This window comes from Hyaloscypha bicolor (assembly GCF_002865645.1).
Source record: "Hyaloscypha bicolor E unplaced genomic scaffold K444scaffold_55, whole genome shotgun sequence".
Taxonomy (NCBI): Eukaryota; Fungi; Ascomycota; class Leotiomycetes; order Helotiales; family Hyaloscyphaceae; genus Hyaloscypha; species Hyaloscypha bicolor.
Genome location: NW_020194557.1, coordinates 578,947 through 598,726, shown reverse-complemented (window position 1 = coordinate 598,726; position 19,780 = coordinate 578,947). Strand labels below are relative to the sequence as shown.

At 22.7% G+C, this 19,780-nt stretch overlaps 2 protein-coding genes across 2 annotated transcripts; both read left to right on the top strand.

Moving 5' to 3' along the window:
* Positions 1–5,994: 5,994 nt before the first annotated feature.
* On the top strand, positions 5,995–6,168 carry K444DRAFT_525330 (uncharacterized protein; the record flags this gene model as incomplete). The annotated part of the gene is made up of 1 exon (XM_024874438.1): positions 5,995–6,168. A coding segment is annotated over one exon (174 nt), but the record flags the coding sequence as incomplete, so codon positions are not given.
* Positions 6,169–18,010: 11,842 nt separating this feature from the next.
* K444DRAFT_628039 (uncharacterized protein) lies at positions 18,011–19,037 on the top strand (the record flags this gene model as incomplete). The annotated part of the gene is made up of 2 exons (XM_024882877.1): positions 18,011–18,324; positions 18,383–19,037. The coding sequence occupies 2 exons, from the start codon at positions 18,011–18,013 to the stop codon at positions 19,035–19,037; spliced, it is 969 nt and encodes a 322-aa protein (XP_024738923.1).
* Positions 19,038–19,780: the final 743 nt, after the last annotated feature.

The following is a 19,780-nucleotide window of genomic DNA, read 5'->3' as shown; positions in this document are numbered from 1 at the left end:
AATCTTATATATATTTAAATAAGAATTTAAGAGCCCTTTTTCTTTTCTTATTTATCTTTTTTATTTCCTTTATATTAGGCTTATAGAAATAATTCTTTTAGTTTATAATATATATTTTTATATACTTTTATTATTATAAAAAGAGTCCTTTATAAAAGTACTTAATTTATTTATAGAAACTATATATATAACTAAGGCTATAAAATACTAAAAAGCAAATAAAACTAATTATAGTTAATTTAATTTAAAAGTAATAAAATAAAAAAAGTCTACTAAAATACTAACTAATATAAATTATATTAATTAGAATTATTATATATCTTATAATAATTAATTCCCTAATTTCCGATTTTTAATATTTTTATATAAGCTTATATAGAAATTTTCGCGTTTTATATAAATATATAAGATTATATATAATTAAAATTATAAACTTTTTATATTTCATATTTTTTTTATTAATAATAGTATATTAAAGAATTATTTAAGTTATTTAAGTTATTTATAAATATTTATAAATAACTTAAATAAAATAGAATAATTATTTATAAATAATATAAATAACTATAAATAATTATATAAAAGTTATAGGATTATTATAAATTAATATATATTTAAATTTAAAAAAAGAACTAAGGTATTTATTAAATAGCCTTATATAAGCTAAGCTAGAACTTATATAAGGCTACTTAAATATTAATTTTCTATAATAATTATTAGTTTACTAGTAATATATAATATTATTATATAGGTATAAAAATACTAGTTATATAAGTTAGTAAAGTTATTATTATTTAGAAGTAAGAATTATAGTATTATAGTATTAATATGCAATCTCTAAATCTACTAAGCCTAAAGGAAACTAGTTTACTAGTTAAATTACCTATATAATACGAGGTTATATAATTATTACCTATTACCTATTATAGTATAGCAGGCCATACTTATCGAAAATCGCATTATTTTGGCGGTTTTAAAGTTTAGATTATATAGTAAAGGCCGCGGCCTTTTATATATAACTTGCGGAAATCATATAAGAAAGCTAGTTTTTCTATAGACTTAAAAAAGAATCCTTTATAAGTATTTAATTAATTAAGCTTTTATATACTATATACTATTTATACTTTACTATTTATACTTTTAATTTATTATTTTACTATTAAGTTACGTTTTGTACTCTAGTATACTTTATATGGGTTTTTGTTTTATTATAGTTTCCCTCTTATATATTTTATAATAAGTAATATAGGAAGGATAGAAACTTTATAATTAAGGTAATACTTTTATAAAGTTCTGAAAAGTATTTATAAGGCGAATTATTAGCTTAGTAAGTTAGGGGAGAAAAGGGCTATTATAATATCTTAAGCCTAAGGCTAAAATATTAAGGATATATAAATATTAATTTTAGTATCTTATATTAATTTCCAATATATCTAGTAACTTGAATACGGGTTAGCCGCAAGATATAATTACTAGTATAGTATATAGAAATAGTAGAAATAGAGGCTAATTATAAAAAGAAAAGAAGTAAAGAAAATAGAATAAGAAATATTATATTAAGATAGTATAAGTTAGACCTTAGTTAGAATTAGATTTTAGTACTCGGAAATAAAGTTATATTATTAATTTATATATTATTTTTAGTTATAATAAAAGCCGGAATCAAAATAGCTTTAATCTTAGTAGTAAAGCTTATTCCTAAATCCAAAAAAGATACCTAAAAGAGGAAATACCCTTAAATTTAAGTAAAATAGTAAACTGGAATTAGAAATAAGAATTAAAAAGAAATTAGAAATAAGAAATTATATAAATAAACTAGAGAAACTTCTAGAAAAAGAAATAAATACTAAATAAAGAAAGAAAAGAAAATTTAGAAAAGTTATAAAAATTAGTAAAATTATATTTATTATTTTTATTATTACTTTTAATAGTATTAATAAGTATACCTAATTTAGTAAAATTAAGAGAAAATACTATAGGTATTAAGCTAAAGAAATAGAAAAGAAAGTATAAGTAATAGAAATAAGACTAGAAAAGCTATTATCTTATTACTACTAATACTAAAACTCAAACCTTAACTATATTTATTATTATTAATTAGTTTCTCCCTAATTCCGGTTCCTAAACTAAAAAATATATTTAAATAAGAAGTTAGTTCTTTAGGAATCTTATTAGTAGAAGTCTTAAATACGAAAACTCTATAATTAATTATAAAAGAAATTATTAAGATTAATATAACTAAAAATAAGTATATACTAGTACTAGGTTTAAACCTATTACTTGCGGGAGCTCCTAAAGTACTATAGTTTTAGGAAAGTAATATTTTTATATTTTTAAAATAATATATAAATATATATAAGAACTACTATATTTCTAATAATACTAAAAAAGAGAGAATTATCTATTATATCTCTCCTATTTATAAGAATTAGATTAAGGCTATATCGGAATACTATATTAATAATTTAGGAAATTACTAGGAAACTAAGTTTTTTAAGGCCTTACTAAAGAAATTCCGAGAATATAACTAGGAAATACTTAAAATTAGCCATAACTTTCTTAATTAGATTATTATATAAGCCTAGAATAAAGAAATCTTATTTAAGTCTTATATTAATATATTTAATAAAATATTAAAGAAATTACTAAAAAGAAAAGAAAGAAATAAAATTATTTAGTACCGAGAATTTATAAAAGAATTATTTATTCTAGTAAAAGATTATATTCTTAAGAATATAAACTTTAAGCCTATAGATATTTCTACTTATAAATATAATAAGATATATAAGAAAGTAATAATATTCTATTAATATAAAAAGAAGAAATATTATTTTAATATTACTAATAACCCAGATATATTTAGACTTAGATAAGAATACTTGAATATAGTAATCTATAATATAGTTCCTAAACCAGAAAATAATTATTTCTTACTAGTTTCTCTTATTATATTTCCTAAAGCTATTATAGATATAAGTAAGAAAAGAACCTAGCCTATAGCTAATTATATAAAACTTATTAAAAGTAGTAAATTTAAGAGAAATAATATTAACTAGCTAGTAAGAAATCTAAAAAAACTATTTATTATTATTATAACTTAAAAGAACCTATAGAAATAACTTAATATAGCTATTATTATAATTCGGGAGAATATCTATAGCCTGCTTATATAGTCTAGCTAACTATAGTAAGTATAATAGTATTAATAGCCTAGTAAGTATAATTCGAGTCTTTAGGGAAAATATACTAGAAGTTATAATAAAGGTTATAAAGAATACTATAGTAGCTATAGTAATTAAGCTAGAATAAGTAAAGAATTTAGATAATTATATTCTAGAGAAAGTTAGTTTTAAGTATAATTAGAAAATATTATTTAAGTTAATATAGCCTATAATATAAACTTAGAACTAAAAGAACAAATTTACTATAGGTACTATAGTAAAAACAAGAATAATAATATTAACCTAAAATATATTCATATTTCTTAGTTCTATTACTTATTAATAAAAGAACTTATAAACTATAAATATACTTACTAATTTAATAAAAAATAATATAAAAGGCTATTTAAGCCTAAATAAGAAAGTATTTCCTTTTTCCTTATTAGTAAGTACTAGTAGTTTAATTAAATCATTTCCTAAGTCCGAGAAGGAAAATTTAACTATAACTTAAATACTTAACCTAAAAATATCTAGAGATTAATAAAAAATACCTAGTTTACTAGACAAGAAAAAGAAAAGAGAACTAGCTAACCAGGATTTATATATAGAAATAAGCAAGTTATATCTAGGAAATCTAAATAGCCGCTTTACCTTAGAGGAAATTATATTAGAATTACTAATACTTTAGGTTCTAGAATTAATAAATAGTATTAAGATTTAGCTATAAATAATATTTCTATTAATACTATAACAGGTTTCTTATTAAGAAAAAAGAAAAAAGAAATAGAAATAGCTAAAAAGGTTTTCTAAAAATAAGCTAGAATAAAAGAGAAGCTACCTTATATAAAAGGCTAGAAGAATATTACTTTAAAAAGTAATAGATAAGGAAATAGCCTAGCTAAGAATATAAATATTAATACTTCCGGAAATAAATAAAATAAATTAGGAACCTAATATACTCTTAACTATAATAAGTATAGAATTCCTGAAATTAATAATATTCTAATAAGATTACTAAAGAAAATAACTATTCTATTTCTAAAAACTTAGAAGAAAACAAAAATACTTATTAATACTTTAAAAACGCCAGATCTAGCTATTATATTTTAGAACTAATAGATTAAAAATAATACTTCTTATCTTATTATCTTATAAATAGGAAATACTATTATATTAAGTATAGTTAGATATATTAGGAAATCTATAAAACTAGTAGCTATAGTTTATATAATAAATAGAATATTTAAGGAATTAGAAATACTAGTTTAGATACCTAATACTAATAGAATTATTTAATTTAAAGGTAATAGTATTAATATTCGGATATTACTAGCTTATAAATATATTATATAAGCTTTATATCTTTAGTTTATATTTCAAGAACCTTAAAAAAGTATTAAATATAAAGAAATAATTAATACTAAAGCTAAAATTAATATTTTTCCCGAAAAGATCTCTAGAAATATTAGTAAAGTAATATATAATACTATAAATTATTAAATATCTATTATTACTAGGGCAGAATTTAAATTTATAGAAATAGTAAAGCTTAGAACTAAGGTTATAAATAAAGTAAAATATAAAAATATATTCTTTCTAGTTAAAAAAGCTCTAAAGATCCTATTTAATTAACTATTTTTAGTAAAAATAAAAATAAATATTATATATAAAAGTAATAGTTTATAAAATAAAAGATTTACTAATCCTAAAAATAACTAGAATATCTATATTATTATAATTATTTTATTTTTAAAAAATACTAGAAAATAGAAGAAAGTAATAATTCAAGAATACTAAGCTTTTAGAATTAAGAAATTAAATAATATAGAATAGGAAACTAAAAGTAAAAAGAAAAAATAGAGCCTAATATTATAACTAGTAGTAATATTAGAGGAAATAGGAAAATACTAGAATTTCTTATAAATTCTTTTATTTTGGGTTTAGAAGTTTAGGAAATTAATAATATTTTTAGAGAAACTAAAATAGAAAAGGCTCTAATTAGAATATTATTAAGAGTAATTCCGGAATTAATAGAAAAAGAAATAAAAAGAATATTAAATAAAAATATTTCTAAAGAAAAAGTAAAATAGTATCTCTTAATAATAAAGAAATATATTCCTAAAGCTAAGAAATATTAAACTTAAGACTAGAAAGAATTCTGGAATATATAGGAGCTTAAAAAAGGTATATTAAAATACTAAATAAAAAAGCATTCTTTATACCTAACTAGAAAGAAGCTAAATAGGAAAGTTATAAATTCCGGAGATTAGATAAAAAGAGTACTAGAGAAAATAACTATAGCTTTTAAAGAAAAGAATAATAATTATAGTCTATTTCTAATTATAGAAATATATAAAATAAAGAATAAGAAGATTTAACTAGTAAATACTAATAATAGAACTAGAAAAGGCCCTAGTAAATATCCGAACTAGTTTAAGAGATCTAAAGCTAGAGAATACCTATAAAAATATATTAGGAAATATAAGAACTATTTTTTACTAAGAATATTAGCTATTTTAAGAGATATATAACTATTTCAGAATATCTTAAATAATTAGATATTAGTAACTAGTTCTAGGAAAAGGAACTAGCTATATTTCAAGAATTAATAATTAATTAAGAAAATATAATTATATTTAATTAAAAAGAAGTAAGAAAAGTCTATAAGAATATTAGCTTACCTATTTTAATTAAAACTATTAAATATAAAACTTAATAAGAGAAGAATTTCCTATATTCTAAAGCTTTAGTACTAGTAATAATAAAAATACTATTAGAATACCTAAATTATAAAGTTCTTAAGAAATATAATAAACCTTACTAAAATCTATAGTTCTTAGTTATAAAAAAGGTTACTAGAACTTATAGACTAATTAATACTACTATAAAAATAAATTTAGTAATTTTACGAAATACTAACTTATTCTTATTTACTAATAAGATCTTAAAGAAATTTACTAGATATATTTATATTTCTCTAATTAATTTCTTTTCCGGATATAATTAACTTATACTAGATACTTATAATAGAGATTTAACTATATTTATAATATTTCTAAGGCTATTAAGAATAACTATATTATTTTAGGAAGCTACTAATTCTATTATATAATTTATATAAGTTATTATAACTATTCTAGAGAATCTATTTCCTAAAATCGCTATATTATTTATTAATAATATTAAAGTCAAGAGACCTTATATAAACTATAATAAGTAGCTTATTTTACCTGGAATTCGGTATTTTATATTTAAATATTTTTAAAATCTAGATATAATTCTAGATAAAGTTAAATAAACTAGAGCTAGTATTAGAGAAAAATTATAATTCTATTATAATAGTATAGTTATTATTAGCTTTATTTATAGAGTATTTAGAAGAAGCCCTTTAAGCTTAGGAATTACTAAGATCTTAAAATAAGAATATTATAATAGTATAACTAAAAATAAGGTATTTATTAAAATTATTATTTATTATTATATTTAAATTAAAAGCTTTATAATTATTACTAAACCTATTTATTATTTAATAAGAAAGAATATAATATAGAACTAGGATAATAAATAAAAGCAAGCTATATAAATTCTTTAGGAAAAGCTTATTACTATTCTAATATTCTATAAGTTATACTATAATTTATTAGAAGATTAGGAAATAATTATATTAGTAATAAATACTAGCCTAGATAAATAGAGCAGAATTCTTAGTTAATATAATAATAAAAGGAAAAAGAAAATCATATAGTATAAGTCTAGAATCTAAAATAATACTAAATAGAAATATAATATTACTAAGAAAAAATACTAAAAGCTAGTAAAATATTTATAGAAAATATAATTCTGGCTATATAGAGTTTACTTTATCCTTGAACTAGATACTAATATACTCGTTATATAGCTAAGTAAAGCGGCTATAGATCTTTCTAGGGCTCTAATTACTTATTAGCTAGTATGAATTTAATTATTTAATTTTAAAGTTAAATATATTAAAGAAACCAAGTATATTATTATTAATAAATTATCGAAATACCTATAATAAGAAAATAATACTAAAGATAATAAGAATATTAATAAATAATTAGTAATAGAACTTAATATTATTAGAATAGTACTTATTAGGCAGAAAATTCAGATAAAGAAAGTAGTTCCGGTTTAGTTATATAATATTATTTTAAGAAATCCGACTCCTAAAACCTTTACTAGATATTTAAATAATAGTATCTAATTACTAGAGATTAATAATTAAAGCCTTATTATATCTAGAAGTAAATTAGTAATATTAAAAAATAATAAAATTCGAAAGTTATATAGTAAAAGCTATAGCCTTTTATATATAATTACTAGTAAAATAGTAAATAATAATACTAACTCCTATACTTTACTTAATAACCTAACTATTTTACTAGATTCCTTAGATAATAGCTATTCCGAATAATACTAGAATATTATATAATATCTTATAATATTCTCTAGACTAGAAGAAATATCTAGGGCCAAGTTTTAAAAATTAAATAAGGAAGCTTTGAGTTATAGTATAAGAAATTAATTACTATAGAAAGTTATATCTAAAATATATTTATCTTAATTTATTATTAATAATTAAGAATAAAAGAAAATTATTATTAAAGAGCTATATAATAAGATTAGATATACCGGAAAAAAAAGTACTTTTTACTTAGTAACTAGCTACTATTACTAGGAAAGTTACTATAACTATATATAAAAGTATATTAATACTTATAAAATTTATTAGTATAAGAATAAAAGAAAATAAGAAAAAGCTCTATATCTAATAAAAGCTATATCTCTTTTCTATTATCTTGGAATTAATATAATTAAATTACTAGACTATAAAGAATATAACTTATTAGTTATTATTAAAGATAACTTTTTAGAATAGATTAAAGCTAGATCTTTAAAAAACCTAACTAGTAAGAAAGTTACTAAGTTTATTTAGGAAGAAATTATTTATAGGTATAGTTTATTTAGATAACTTAAGGTAAATAGTAAATTAGAATTTAAAGAAATAATAATTTGGGAACTTAATAAGCTAAAAATTAATAGAATTATTATTTTAGCCTATAATTCTAAAGAAAATAGTATAATTAAAAGAAGATATTAACTAATTATTTAAGTATTTATAGTATTTATAATAGATAGAAAGAAGCCTTAGATAGATTTATTATTATATATTCTATTTACTAACTAAGTTACTATATATAAACTAACTAGATTTACTCTCTTTTATATAGTTTATAGTAGGGAAGTAATACTACTTATAGAAATATATTTTCTAATCTAGAAAATACTTAAATAAAACAAAGTCTATAATAGAGAAATACTTCTAGAAATATATATAAAATAAATATAAATAAGAGATAAAAATATTAAAAAAGCCAGAATAAAGAAAAATAGAAGATACTAAGAAAGAAAGAAATAATTTAATATTACTTACTAGATTTATTTAAAGCCTATTTCTAAAAAGAATCTAGTTCTTATATATAATATTAAATTAATAAATTAAGATAAGTTAAGATAAGTTAAGAAATATAAAGCTATTATATTACTAGCTTAGTCTATATAAAATAAGATATATAAATTAACTAAAAAAATACTATATATTAGAAGAACTTAATAATATTATATTTTAAAGAATATATACCGGGAATTAATTTAAGTAGTTTATTAAAAGAAATAAATTCTGGTATTTCCCTAAAAATAAAGTTAATAATAAATATATATTTATAAATAAATATTTCAAAATAAATATAGAACTAGAAAAGAAAATAGTTATAAAATACTATAAGTAAAATAATATTTAAAAAATCGAGAAAGCTACTAGTATTATTATATATATTCTAGAATTACTAGAATTAGAAAAAGCAAAATATATCTTCTTTATAAAGAATTAGGAGAAAGTATCTAATAATAAGAGCTTTTCTTAACCTAAAGTAAAGTTTATTATATTTAATTCTTTATATATCTTTTATTTTTTCTTTCTAACTAATATTTATAACTTTTAGAGAATATTATTATTAGATTATTATTCTAGAAATCGAATAAGCTTTATTATTATTTATTTCTTATTATTATCTAATTACTATTACTAGATAGTATTTTTAATATATGAAATTCTATTACTAGATCTTGGAAATTAAATATAAAGGATTTCTTTTAGTATAAAAATAAATAGGAAGTTAAGAGATTATTTTATAAACTTTTAATTCCGAATTATAGTAATAAATAGTAACTATATTTAGAATTAGGAAAAAAAAAGTAATATTTTATTCTGAGTTATTTCTTAATTTTATTATTCTAATTTCTTTTCTATTAATACTTATTTTATATTTTCTCTAATATCTTTAGTATACTTATATATTTTATCTTTTATATATTCCTTATCTTATTTCCCTTCTTTTATATTATTTTTTAAGTTAATAGAAATATCTCTAAATAAATAAAGAATTAGGATATATTTATATTATAAATTTTTTATTATTTCCTTTTATATTCTAATACTTTAGATATTATTACTATATTTATATTTCTATTATATTACTTTCTTATTTCCCTATTATTACTATTTAGTTTAACTTGCCTTAATTCTGCCTTAATTATTTCCTTAATTATATTTCCTTAGATATATATATTTATATTCTTTTCTATAATAAAAGCCTAATTTTATATTTTACCTTTTATAATTATATTACCTTAAATATATCTAATTATTATATCTATTTTCCCTATTATATATATTATTATTTCAGCTTTATTTTCTTACTAGGAAAAAAGGAAAACTCAAATATATATAATATATTTATATAATTTAAGACTATTCTAATTTGGCTCTTTATTTTGAAATATACTTAAAAGAAATTCTTATAATCTCGAGAACCTTTAATTCTATAACCTATAATTATTATACTAATAATATTTTTATAACCTATTAAGAATAATAAAATAGCCAAAAAACCAAAAACAGATTCCTTAAGTTAGTAAAGTATAATAGCTAGTTTCTTATAAGCCATAGTATTATTATAAAAGCCTATAGATTAATAGTATTAAAGTTCAGAGTAATTAAAGAAGCTTGGGTAGATCTATAGAAGGCCTAACACGCTAATACTAACAACAAGATAGCTATAATTACTAAAAGTTTAAATATCAAAATATCTCCTAGATACAGCTAGCTAAATAATATATATATAATAACGGCTCTCTTAAAATAGAAAACCTTTATTAGTACGAGATAGAACTAAACTAGAATTAACTAAGGAGGAGCTAAAGAACTACTAAGCTAATAATAGGGGAATTCGAGAATATTATTAAAGGCATTCCTAAAGGCAAATAAAAGAAGCTTAATAAGATTAAGACTATAGTAAATAGTCTTAATATTAAGAGTCAGAATAGAATTATATTATATAATAAAGCTTTTAGCTAATATATTAATAATATCTATAATAATCTTAGTAAAAATATTTATAAGAAGTTATATTTTCTCTTTAAAACAAAAGCTTTAGTATATAAAGTTATTTAGTTAATTAATAAAGCTACTTTAGAGTATATTAAGAATAAGAAATATTAGAATACTAGTATATTTACTAAATTAGATATTACTAAAATACTTAAATATACTAAAGCTATTTCGGAATATAAAGAATTAGAGTTTAAGCTACTATTAGCTAATAATCTCAAGGCTAGATAATATATCTTTAATACTTCCGGAATCCTAATTAAGGAAATTTATAATAATAAGCCTTTTCTTACTTTCCGAGATAAGCCTAAAAAATAGGCCCCTATTATAATTTTAGCCTTAACTTAACCGGATCTAGCTAAGAAAAATAGAGCTAATTTGGCAGAGTCTAGTAAGAAAACTACTAGTAAAGCTAGTAGAACTAGTATAACTAGATAAGAAGAACCTAGTAAGAATAAAAAGTAAGCTAAGCCTAAGACTTCTAATAAATAGCAGAAATCTAAATACTAGACTAAATATAAAGTTAGTAAAATAGTAGAAAGCAAAAAGAAATTCTCTATATTAAAGGAAAAAAATTATCTAAAAAAACTTCCTTAACTATATCTAGAACCAAGAAGTAAAAAACCAGGAATATTAAGTCCGGAGAACTTAATAAAGGCATTTAGTATACCTATAAAATATTAGCTAAATAGAAATTAATACTTACTTAGTAAGATAAGTATATCTTTAAGGAGGTATATAGTAGTATTATAAGGCCTATCTTTAAGTAAGAATACTATAGGGTTAATAATAAATTCCTTAAAGCTCCCTATATAATATATACTTAGTAACTTACTAATATTTTCTCTATTAATATATAAGAAATCAAGGATATTCTAAAAATAATTACTAAGATCTATAAAGTTACTAAAGATAAGAAGTATATTTCCGTTACTTGAGTAAATAAGGAGATATAAGATTTCTTTTTTAAGAACTAGGAAATTAAGAAATATAAATACAAGTACTATATTTCCAATTAATTTTACCCTAATTTATAGCTCTAATTTAATACTATAGTTCCTATTCCTGAGTCTAGTACTACTAATCTAGATACTAATAGCTATATTTATAAAAAGAATTACCTAAAGTAAATTAAGAAGCTTAGTATTTGAGAGCTCTTAATAGAAAAGATAAAGATACTATAGTTTTATTTCCGAAAAAATAATATATTAATATATAAAAATCTTAGTAATAGCTACTTTATCTTAGCCTCTTAACTTTTAATAATAGATCTATTAATATAATTCGGATTTTATAAGGTATTAAGTAAGTATTTTATTTACCTAATTACTTATCCTTAGCTAGCCTAATACTTTACTTCTAGAAATATTAATTATAATTAGTATAAAGGTAATACTAAAGATCTAGCTATTACTAAAGCTTTAAATAGCAAATTCTACCTTAGTAAAAAGTATTAGAATATTAGCTATATTTTCCTTACGGATTATAAGAAGGCCGCTATCTTTAGTAAGAAGTTCTTTAAAGATATTAATTACTTTTCTATTTCTAATAAATTTAAGCCAGAAGTAGCTAAGGAAATAAGCAAGTATTTACTAAAGGTAATAAGAGAAAAGACTTCAAATATAGTCTATTTAACTAGATAAATAAATACCTTTAGCTAGGTAATCTATAAGTCTGAAATTATAGGAAAGTATTAATTCTTAAATAATATATAAGTTAAAGAATAGCTTAATAATAATTTACTATTTAATAGGCCTTTTACTATAGTTCCTATAAGTCTAATTATTATTAAGAATAGAATATACGAAAATAGAGTCTCTTATAAGATTATTAAAACCTCTTATCTAGAGCTTTCTTCTCTTATTAAAGATTAATTCAAGAATACTATAAATAATACGAAATTTAAAGAAGCTATTTATTTAGAGTATATTAGTGTAATTTATAATATGATTTACTATAATAAGCCTCCTTAATACCCTATAGTAAAGGCAGAAATTAAGTAATAGTTAAAGGCAAATACTAATTAATATAGAGAACTATATTAGATTTAGTATAAGAATATAGCTAAGCGGGTTCGGATTATCTTTAAGCAAGTTCGGAAGTACGAAATAAGACTATTTAAGAGTAATAAGTCTTATTTTAGGTATATAAAGGAGAAGTTAGATTAACTAATAAAGGAAGATCCTAAATATTTTATTATTTTGGATTCTAAATAGGATTTTTCTATTATTTTTAGTACTTAGGAGACAAATACAAATAAATAGGGGATCGGATATAGTATAGCAGGCCATACTTATTAAAAATTATATTATTTTGGCGGTTTTAAGATTTAGGTCATATAGTAAAGGCCGCGGCCTTTTATATATAACTTGCGGAAATTATATAAGAAAGCTGGTTTTTCTATAGACTTAGAGAAGAATTCTTTATAAGTATTTAATTAATTAAGCTTTTATATACTATATACTATTTATACTTTACTATTTATGCTTTTAATTTATTATTTTACTATTAAGTTACGTTTTATACTCTAGTATACTTTATATGGGTTTTTGTCTTATTATAGTTTCCCTCTCATATTATATCCCGTTACCTCTAGTTATCTCTATATTATATAACTGTATTATATAACTATTAATAATTATAGCTATACTAATAATAATAAACTAATTATTTTCCTTAGAATCTTGGTTTTTCTCTTTTTTCTTTCTCTTTTTCTTTTCTTTTTTAGCCTCTTCTAATTTATTTTAAAGATACTCTTATTAAATCTATTATATAGTTTAGATATAATAAGAATATCCTGAAAAAAAAACATTTTATTAGCTATTAAGGAAACCGGAATTCCTAAATATTTCCTAGTTATTAAAGCTAATATAGGAAATCTAATAGTATTAGACTTCTAATAATCTAAGGGCTTAGTTTATATATATATTAGTACTAATATATTAAAAAATATTAAGAGAATATCAAATAGATATTTAATAGAATTTAAATAAAGTTTTATTTACTTTTTTATTTTCTCTTTTTTCTTCTAAATAAGTTATTAATTCGTTTTCTAAAATAGAAAACGAATTAGTAATATATATATTCGAGCTACTCGAATCGGAATCGGAATTAGTTATACTAATATCCGAAGTATTAGATCTAGCTTGAGATATATTATAATTATATTTATATCTAAATTCAAAAATTAGTTATTAAAATACTAAAAGCTAATAAAAGGAAATATTTATATATTATAATTAGTCTTTAATCTATTATATATATCCGAAGATATATTACTAGATAAACTAATACTAGTTAATTCTTCTTATTTAATTCGAGAATTAAAAATAAGAACCAAATATAAAACTTTATTTTTCTTATTTAAAATATCTGTTTTAGAATAATATTTTCGAAGCTTAGTTATACCCTTATTTATAATATTTATAAATGCTTTATTCTATTAAATATTAGTATAAAATATTAATAATATAAGAAGAATTTAAGAAAAAACTTATTTTAAATTTCTTTTCAAAATTTTCTAATTTATTATATATTTTAGATATAATAGAATATATAATAGAATAGTTTTCGGCTTATAACTTAGTTATTGCCTTAATAAATATTGAAATTATATTTAAAATATTATTTAAATAAGTAATTTTAATATTAGTTAAAACTAGACTTTTATTTTTAAAAGCCTTTGAATTAGAGCTATTAATAACTACTTTAATAGCTTTATATATATATAAAAAGTTCTTTAATATATAATAAATTAAAGACTATTATATTTTTTGATTTATAAATAATTAGTATTAATTAATAATTTAATAATTAAAGAATTAATAATTTATTAAGTTAAGGTAATTAAGTATTTTCTATATTAAAAGCTTTAATCTAAGCTTCTAATAGCCGTTGGTTTTCCTAATTATATTTAATACCTATAATAGTTTTTTTAACCTTTCTCTAAATTAATAAATCTAGAATTTATTAATAAAATTCTTATAAATTATATAGGAAACTTACTTATTACTTGTTTTTCTTTTTCTTCTTTTCTATTTTCAAGTTCTTTTATTTCTTACTTATATAAATTTATAGAATAAAAAGTATTATAGTTATTTTTAATAAGAGCTTTTAAAATATCTTAAACTACTAAATTTAATATATAAGCTATATAAGAAATATTTCCTTGAAATTTAATACTTTCCTTATTATAATACTTTATAAAAGCCTTTAATAAGATATTATTTAAGCTAGTATTATCTCGAATAATACTAAAAAAATATATTAGTAATTATATAATTAAATTAAATTTGAATTACTTATCTAATAATATTATATTTAATATTATATTATTTTAAAGCTTCTAATAAAATAGAAAGTATATAAATACCGGAGTATATATTATTTAAGTCTTTTATAACTAATAAATAAGATTTTAATTTAAAATTCTTATTTATAAAATATCTATAATATATTAGTATATATTTTATTTAATAATTATTAGAATATATAAATTTATATAGTAATTCCAAGAAACGCCTTTTAATTTATATTTGTCTAAATATCTAAAGTAATAGAAAAGGTTCTTTAAGAATTAATATTTTCTTTTAACTTTTTTTTAATATTTAAACTCTTTTTAATATAGTATAACTTAAGCTTATTTATAAGAGCCTTCGAGTATATAGTAGATATTTAACTATTAAATATTAGTATATATATAAATAAAGAATAAGGTAATAAAAGCTTACTAATTTAAATAAGATATTAGCTTTTTAAAGCTTAAAGTAGTAATAGCCCAAAAAGAGATATTATTATTAATAATAATCTCTTAAAGTAATTAATAGTAAAGTTTTCTTCTAGTTATTCTAATTACTTATTAAAAAGGCTAGTTATAGTTATTTATAAGACTTGACTAAAAGCTTTACTTTTATTTATTAAATATATTAGTAAATATTTCTTTTTAATTAATAATAAAATAACTTACTATTATTATTACTATCCTTAAGATTCTTAAGGTCTATAAATCTATAGAAATGCCGAAAATGAGAGTAATAATTACTTATAGAAGTATATATTTATTAATTAAGCCATGTTTTACTATTAGATTAGTTAGTAAAAAAATTATTAAAAATTAATATATTAACTTATAAATACCCTCTAATCATATCCTTAATAGTATATATACGGAGGTTCTCGATATTCTCTTATATAGGATTTAGCGCCTTCTTTAAGTAGCCTTTCTTAAAAAGAGAAGCTTACTTATTAAATAGTTTTAATTCGAAATCGGGGTAATTTTGACTTATATTAAGCTTGATTAAGGAGTCTTGAGACATTTTCGAGTATATTAAGTATATATAAGGATATATATAGTATAAAGTAATATAATAAGAGTAATAGTTAATTTTTTATAAGTAATTAAAATATAAGAAAGAAGTAAAATCGAGGAAAACAATATATTCTTATAGAAAGTTCTAATATTCTAAAGTCTGCTTTATAATTCTTCTGATTATAAAGGTTTGCTTTAGTCCGAAGATTCTAATTCTTTGATTTCTAATTTTTAGCTCCTATATTAGTAATTTAATATAATTATAATTTACAGAGGTTCTGGAAGTATTATTGAGGTTCGATTCGCTTACCAAGCGCTACTACTACCTGATTGGCTAGTAAGGTGGCGCCAGGTGCGGGACTACCCGAGGCCTTACCTAATTAAGCTAGCTTATCACGAAAACAGATCACGTGCGTTATTCAAGTTATTTATAAATATTTATAAATAACTTGAATAATATATGAATAAAATATAAATAACGAGGTTTATACTTGAATAAAATAGAATAACGGCTATTATTCTATTTTACTCTATTCATTTAATATACTAACTAATAACTCTCCAAAGTTTAAGCTCTTACTATATATACTAAGCTTATAGAAGCTTAAGGGGCCTTATAAGGCCTTTTAAGTCTAAGTTTAATTTATTATTTACTTAGGTACACGTGACTTTCATGAAATATTTTCGCGTTTATATAGTCAAAAATCAAAAAAGTTAAAAACGTCCGTGTACTTTAAACCTCGATTACTAATTAACCACAAATCGCATTAACAATCTGATTAGTAAGTTTCATTCGCCTGGTTCTTTTCTATAATTACATTACTTAGTATTAATTAATTGGGGTTGTGGTTAAAAAGTTATTATGGATACAAAAATGCGACCGTTTTGTCGCTTTTGGATCGGACCGACTGTATGTACAGGGAAGTACAGCAACCTGAGCGTTAGGGGCGCTATTGGTTCTGTATCCTCTATTGCTTTTCAATCCGCTGGGATGTTGAAATGCACGTCCGTCGTATTTGCAATATTGCCGTTGAGAATCCTGATTGTACCCTGGATGACAGGATTATGCGTCGTCGTCGACCGAGCTGAGGAACACGCATCTCGGGAGAGCCTGTTGCAACCGGACATGAATTTCTCCGAACTCAGGCTTCCTTGCTTTCGCTCCTTCAGCAGGCTCGCAGCCTCTGGGAAGTGTGCGACACCTCTTCCGACAGCTGAGTGGATTGGTGTGTTAATAAAAAGCAAGAAGCGATTGTGGCCAACGGTGGTCGTTCACTTAGGACAGCAAACGCCATGCACAGATTGGCGCTGAGACGGGCTGAGCCGCCAGCACGTGGCCCGAAAGTGCAGGTGGTGCCCCATTCCCTGTAACGCAGTCTTTCTTCAAACCGTGTTCCCTACTGTACGATTTCGCAGTGACGAGTAAATTAGAGGCGAGGCTATGGCCGGCCGTAAGTGAAGCTAGTCGCGTACAGTCCTGTAGGTAACTTATCGGTGCAGTGACACAAGCACGGCTCAGTCCGCCGCTTTTGAGGTCAACTTCATCTATCTGACCTCCATCTATCTCTTACACCGAAATGAAAATACGGCATATCTAACGGCGATACGTAATCCTATTCCCTTGCCCAGTCAGCTGTTTTATTGTTAAGGTATACACACTAACGGTTTAAGAAGGCGTTAATGAGCTTGAAATAGCTTGAAAGGCCTGCATTAAAGCGGCAGTGCAAGGCGTTATTTTTCTAATTAAACGAATACGAGGAGCTTTGCTAGTAGGTACTGTAGAAGTAGGCTGCGTGTACGCAAGCAAGGCTGTCGAAAAGCTATCTGCGACGCCTTCTATTTCCAGAGAAGTTGAAATCTATTTAAAGAGCGGGTAACAACTGCTTGGAAGACAAAGCGGCTTAGCTTAATCCTTCCAGAGAGTAAAGAGCCTTAATACTCCCTACGTGTATTGATTTATCCTTCTTCTTACCCTATCTTCCCTACCTTCAGCCCGTTCCCGACGGACTTCACGTTTAGTCTTGACTCTTGATGATTAACTATCGACAATTCGCTCAATAAGCTCTTCTAATGGCTTCTTTCCCTGCGTCGACCACATCTGCTTCCGCTTACGCCCTCACGACCGCGTTCTCAGCTCCAACACAATGCGCCGAGTCCGTAGGTGGATTAACGATGCTGGAACGTGACCAGTTCAGAATATGGCTTAACCATCCCTTGCCAGTACCCTTGACGACAATATCATCATGTTATCCCACGCAATTTATGTCAAGTTTCTTGCTCCAAACGTCTGGTGTCTCCCAAGTAGCTTTCAGTCCGCTAGTTTGCCCGGTTGGATATACAACACAGGGAATCTACACATCGAACTACATTGCTTGCTGTCCAAGGTTCGTCGTACACAATAGACACTGTGCCATGTTTCTTTTGCTGACATCTGATTATCAGCGGCTATGGCTTTGCTCCGGCGTCGAATCCGCCATCTAATCGTCCCGCGTTTGGCGGAACGTGCTACACAAATATCTTCAATGTCCCTATTCAGATCACATCCTACGATTCCGAAAGCATTCAAGCGTCGTCCTTATTCACAGCAACGGGGTCCTTAGACCAGGCATATGCCTTTCCCTACGAAGGCTTTGAGCTAGACAAAGCTACCCTTACAGGCATCACGTCTACAGGTAGCCAAATACCCATTTCAACAACAACCTCGCCCCCAACGGGATCCTCAAAAGCAAAACACAGCTCGGCATTGAGTACAGGAGCACTTGCAGGAATCATCATCGGGGCCGTATTTGCGGCTTTGCTTCTCACGGGCGCCGTGGTAATAATGCTAAAGTATAGGAAGAAGCGGATGTCAAGTAGCAAAAACAGGTCGAGTCCAGATCCATCGCCATTAGTGCACGATAAGGATCTGGTCGGTCAATACGAGGGTACTGAATTACAAGGAGTAGCCGAGAGGAATGTTGAATTACAAGGAGAAGCCGAGAGGAATGTTGAATTACAAGGAGAAGCCGAGAGGAATGTTGAATTGGAAGCGGAAGCAAGGAGGCATGTATATGAAATAGACGGAGTGCAGTCTAATCAGTTTAGGACGTTAGACTAAACTGGATAATTAGGCTCGAAAGTCTATTAAGCCGATAATTTAGACTAGACTATAACGAATTAGGGTACTATAACTAAAAGTCTAAATTAGTATATTATAAGTTACTCTTATTAGGTAATATTAATATATAGACTATATAGGAGTTAATACTAATATATTTTATAATACATAAAAATATAAAAGAACTTATATTAGATAAAAGTTTAATATTTTAATTTTAATTTTAATTTTAAGAAATTAACTAGAAATTAACTTTATTTATATAACTCTTAATAATAAATAGTTAGATTATTTTTAAGAGTATTTAATTATATAATATTATATACTATTTTTTAGATTATATAATTAAGAAGATTTCTCTAATTATATAATCTCTTTTTCTTAAACCTAGCTTATAAAACCCTAGTAATTACTTTCTTATATGTATAATATTTATTATTTCTTTACTTTCTATAATAGCTAGTATTATATAATTAATATAGATGCGGTTTTAGCTAAAGGAATTAGTTTTAGCTAAAGTTTCAAGTTATAGTTCAAATTAAGCTTATTTCTAAAGCTTAGTATTTTAATAGTCTTAGCTATATTTATTTATCTACTATTATATCTTATTTCTTCTCTTTTTAGCTTTAGATTTTATAGAATATTAGAATTATAGATCTTTAAATATTATTCTATTACTTTATTTCTACTATTATATAATCTAAAGCTTTTATTTTTTAAATAATAGTTATTATTATTATTAT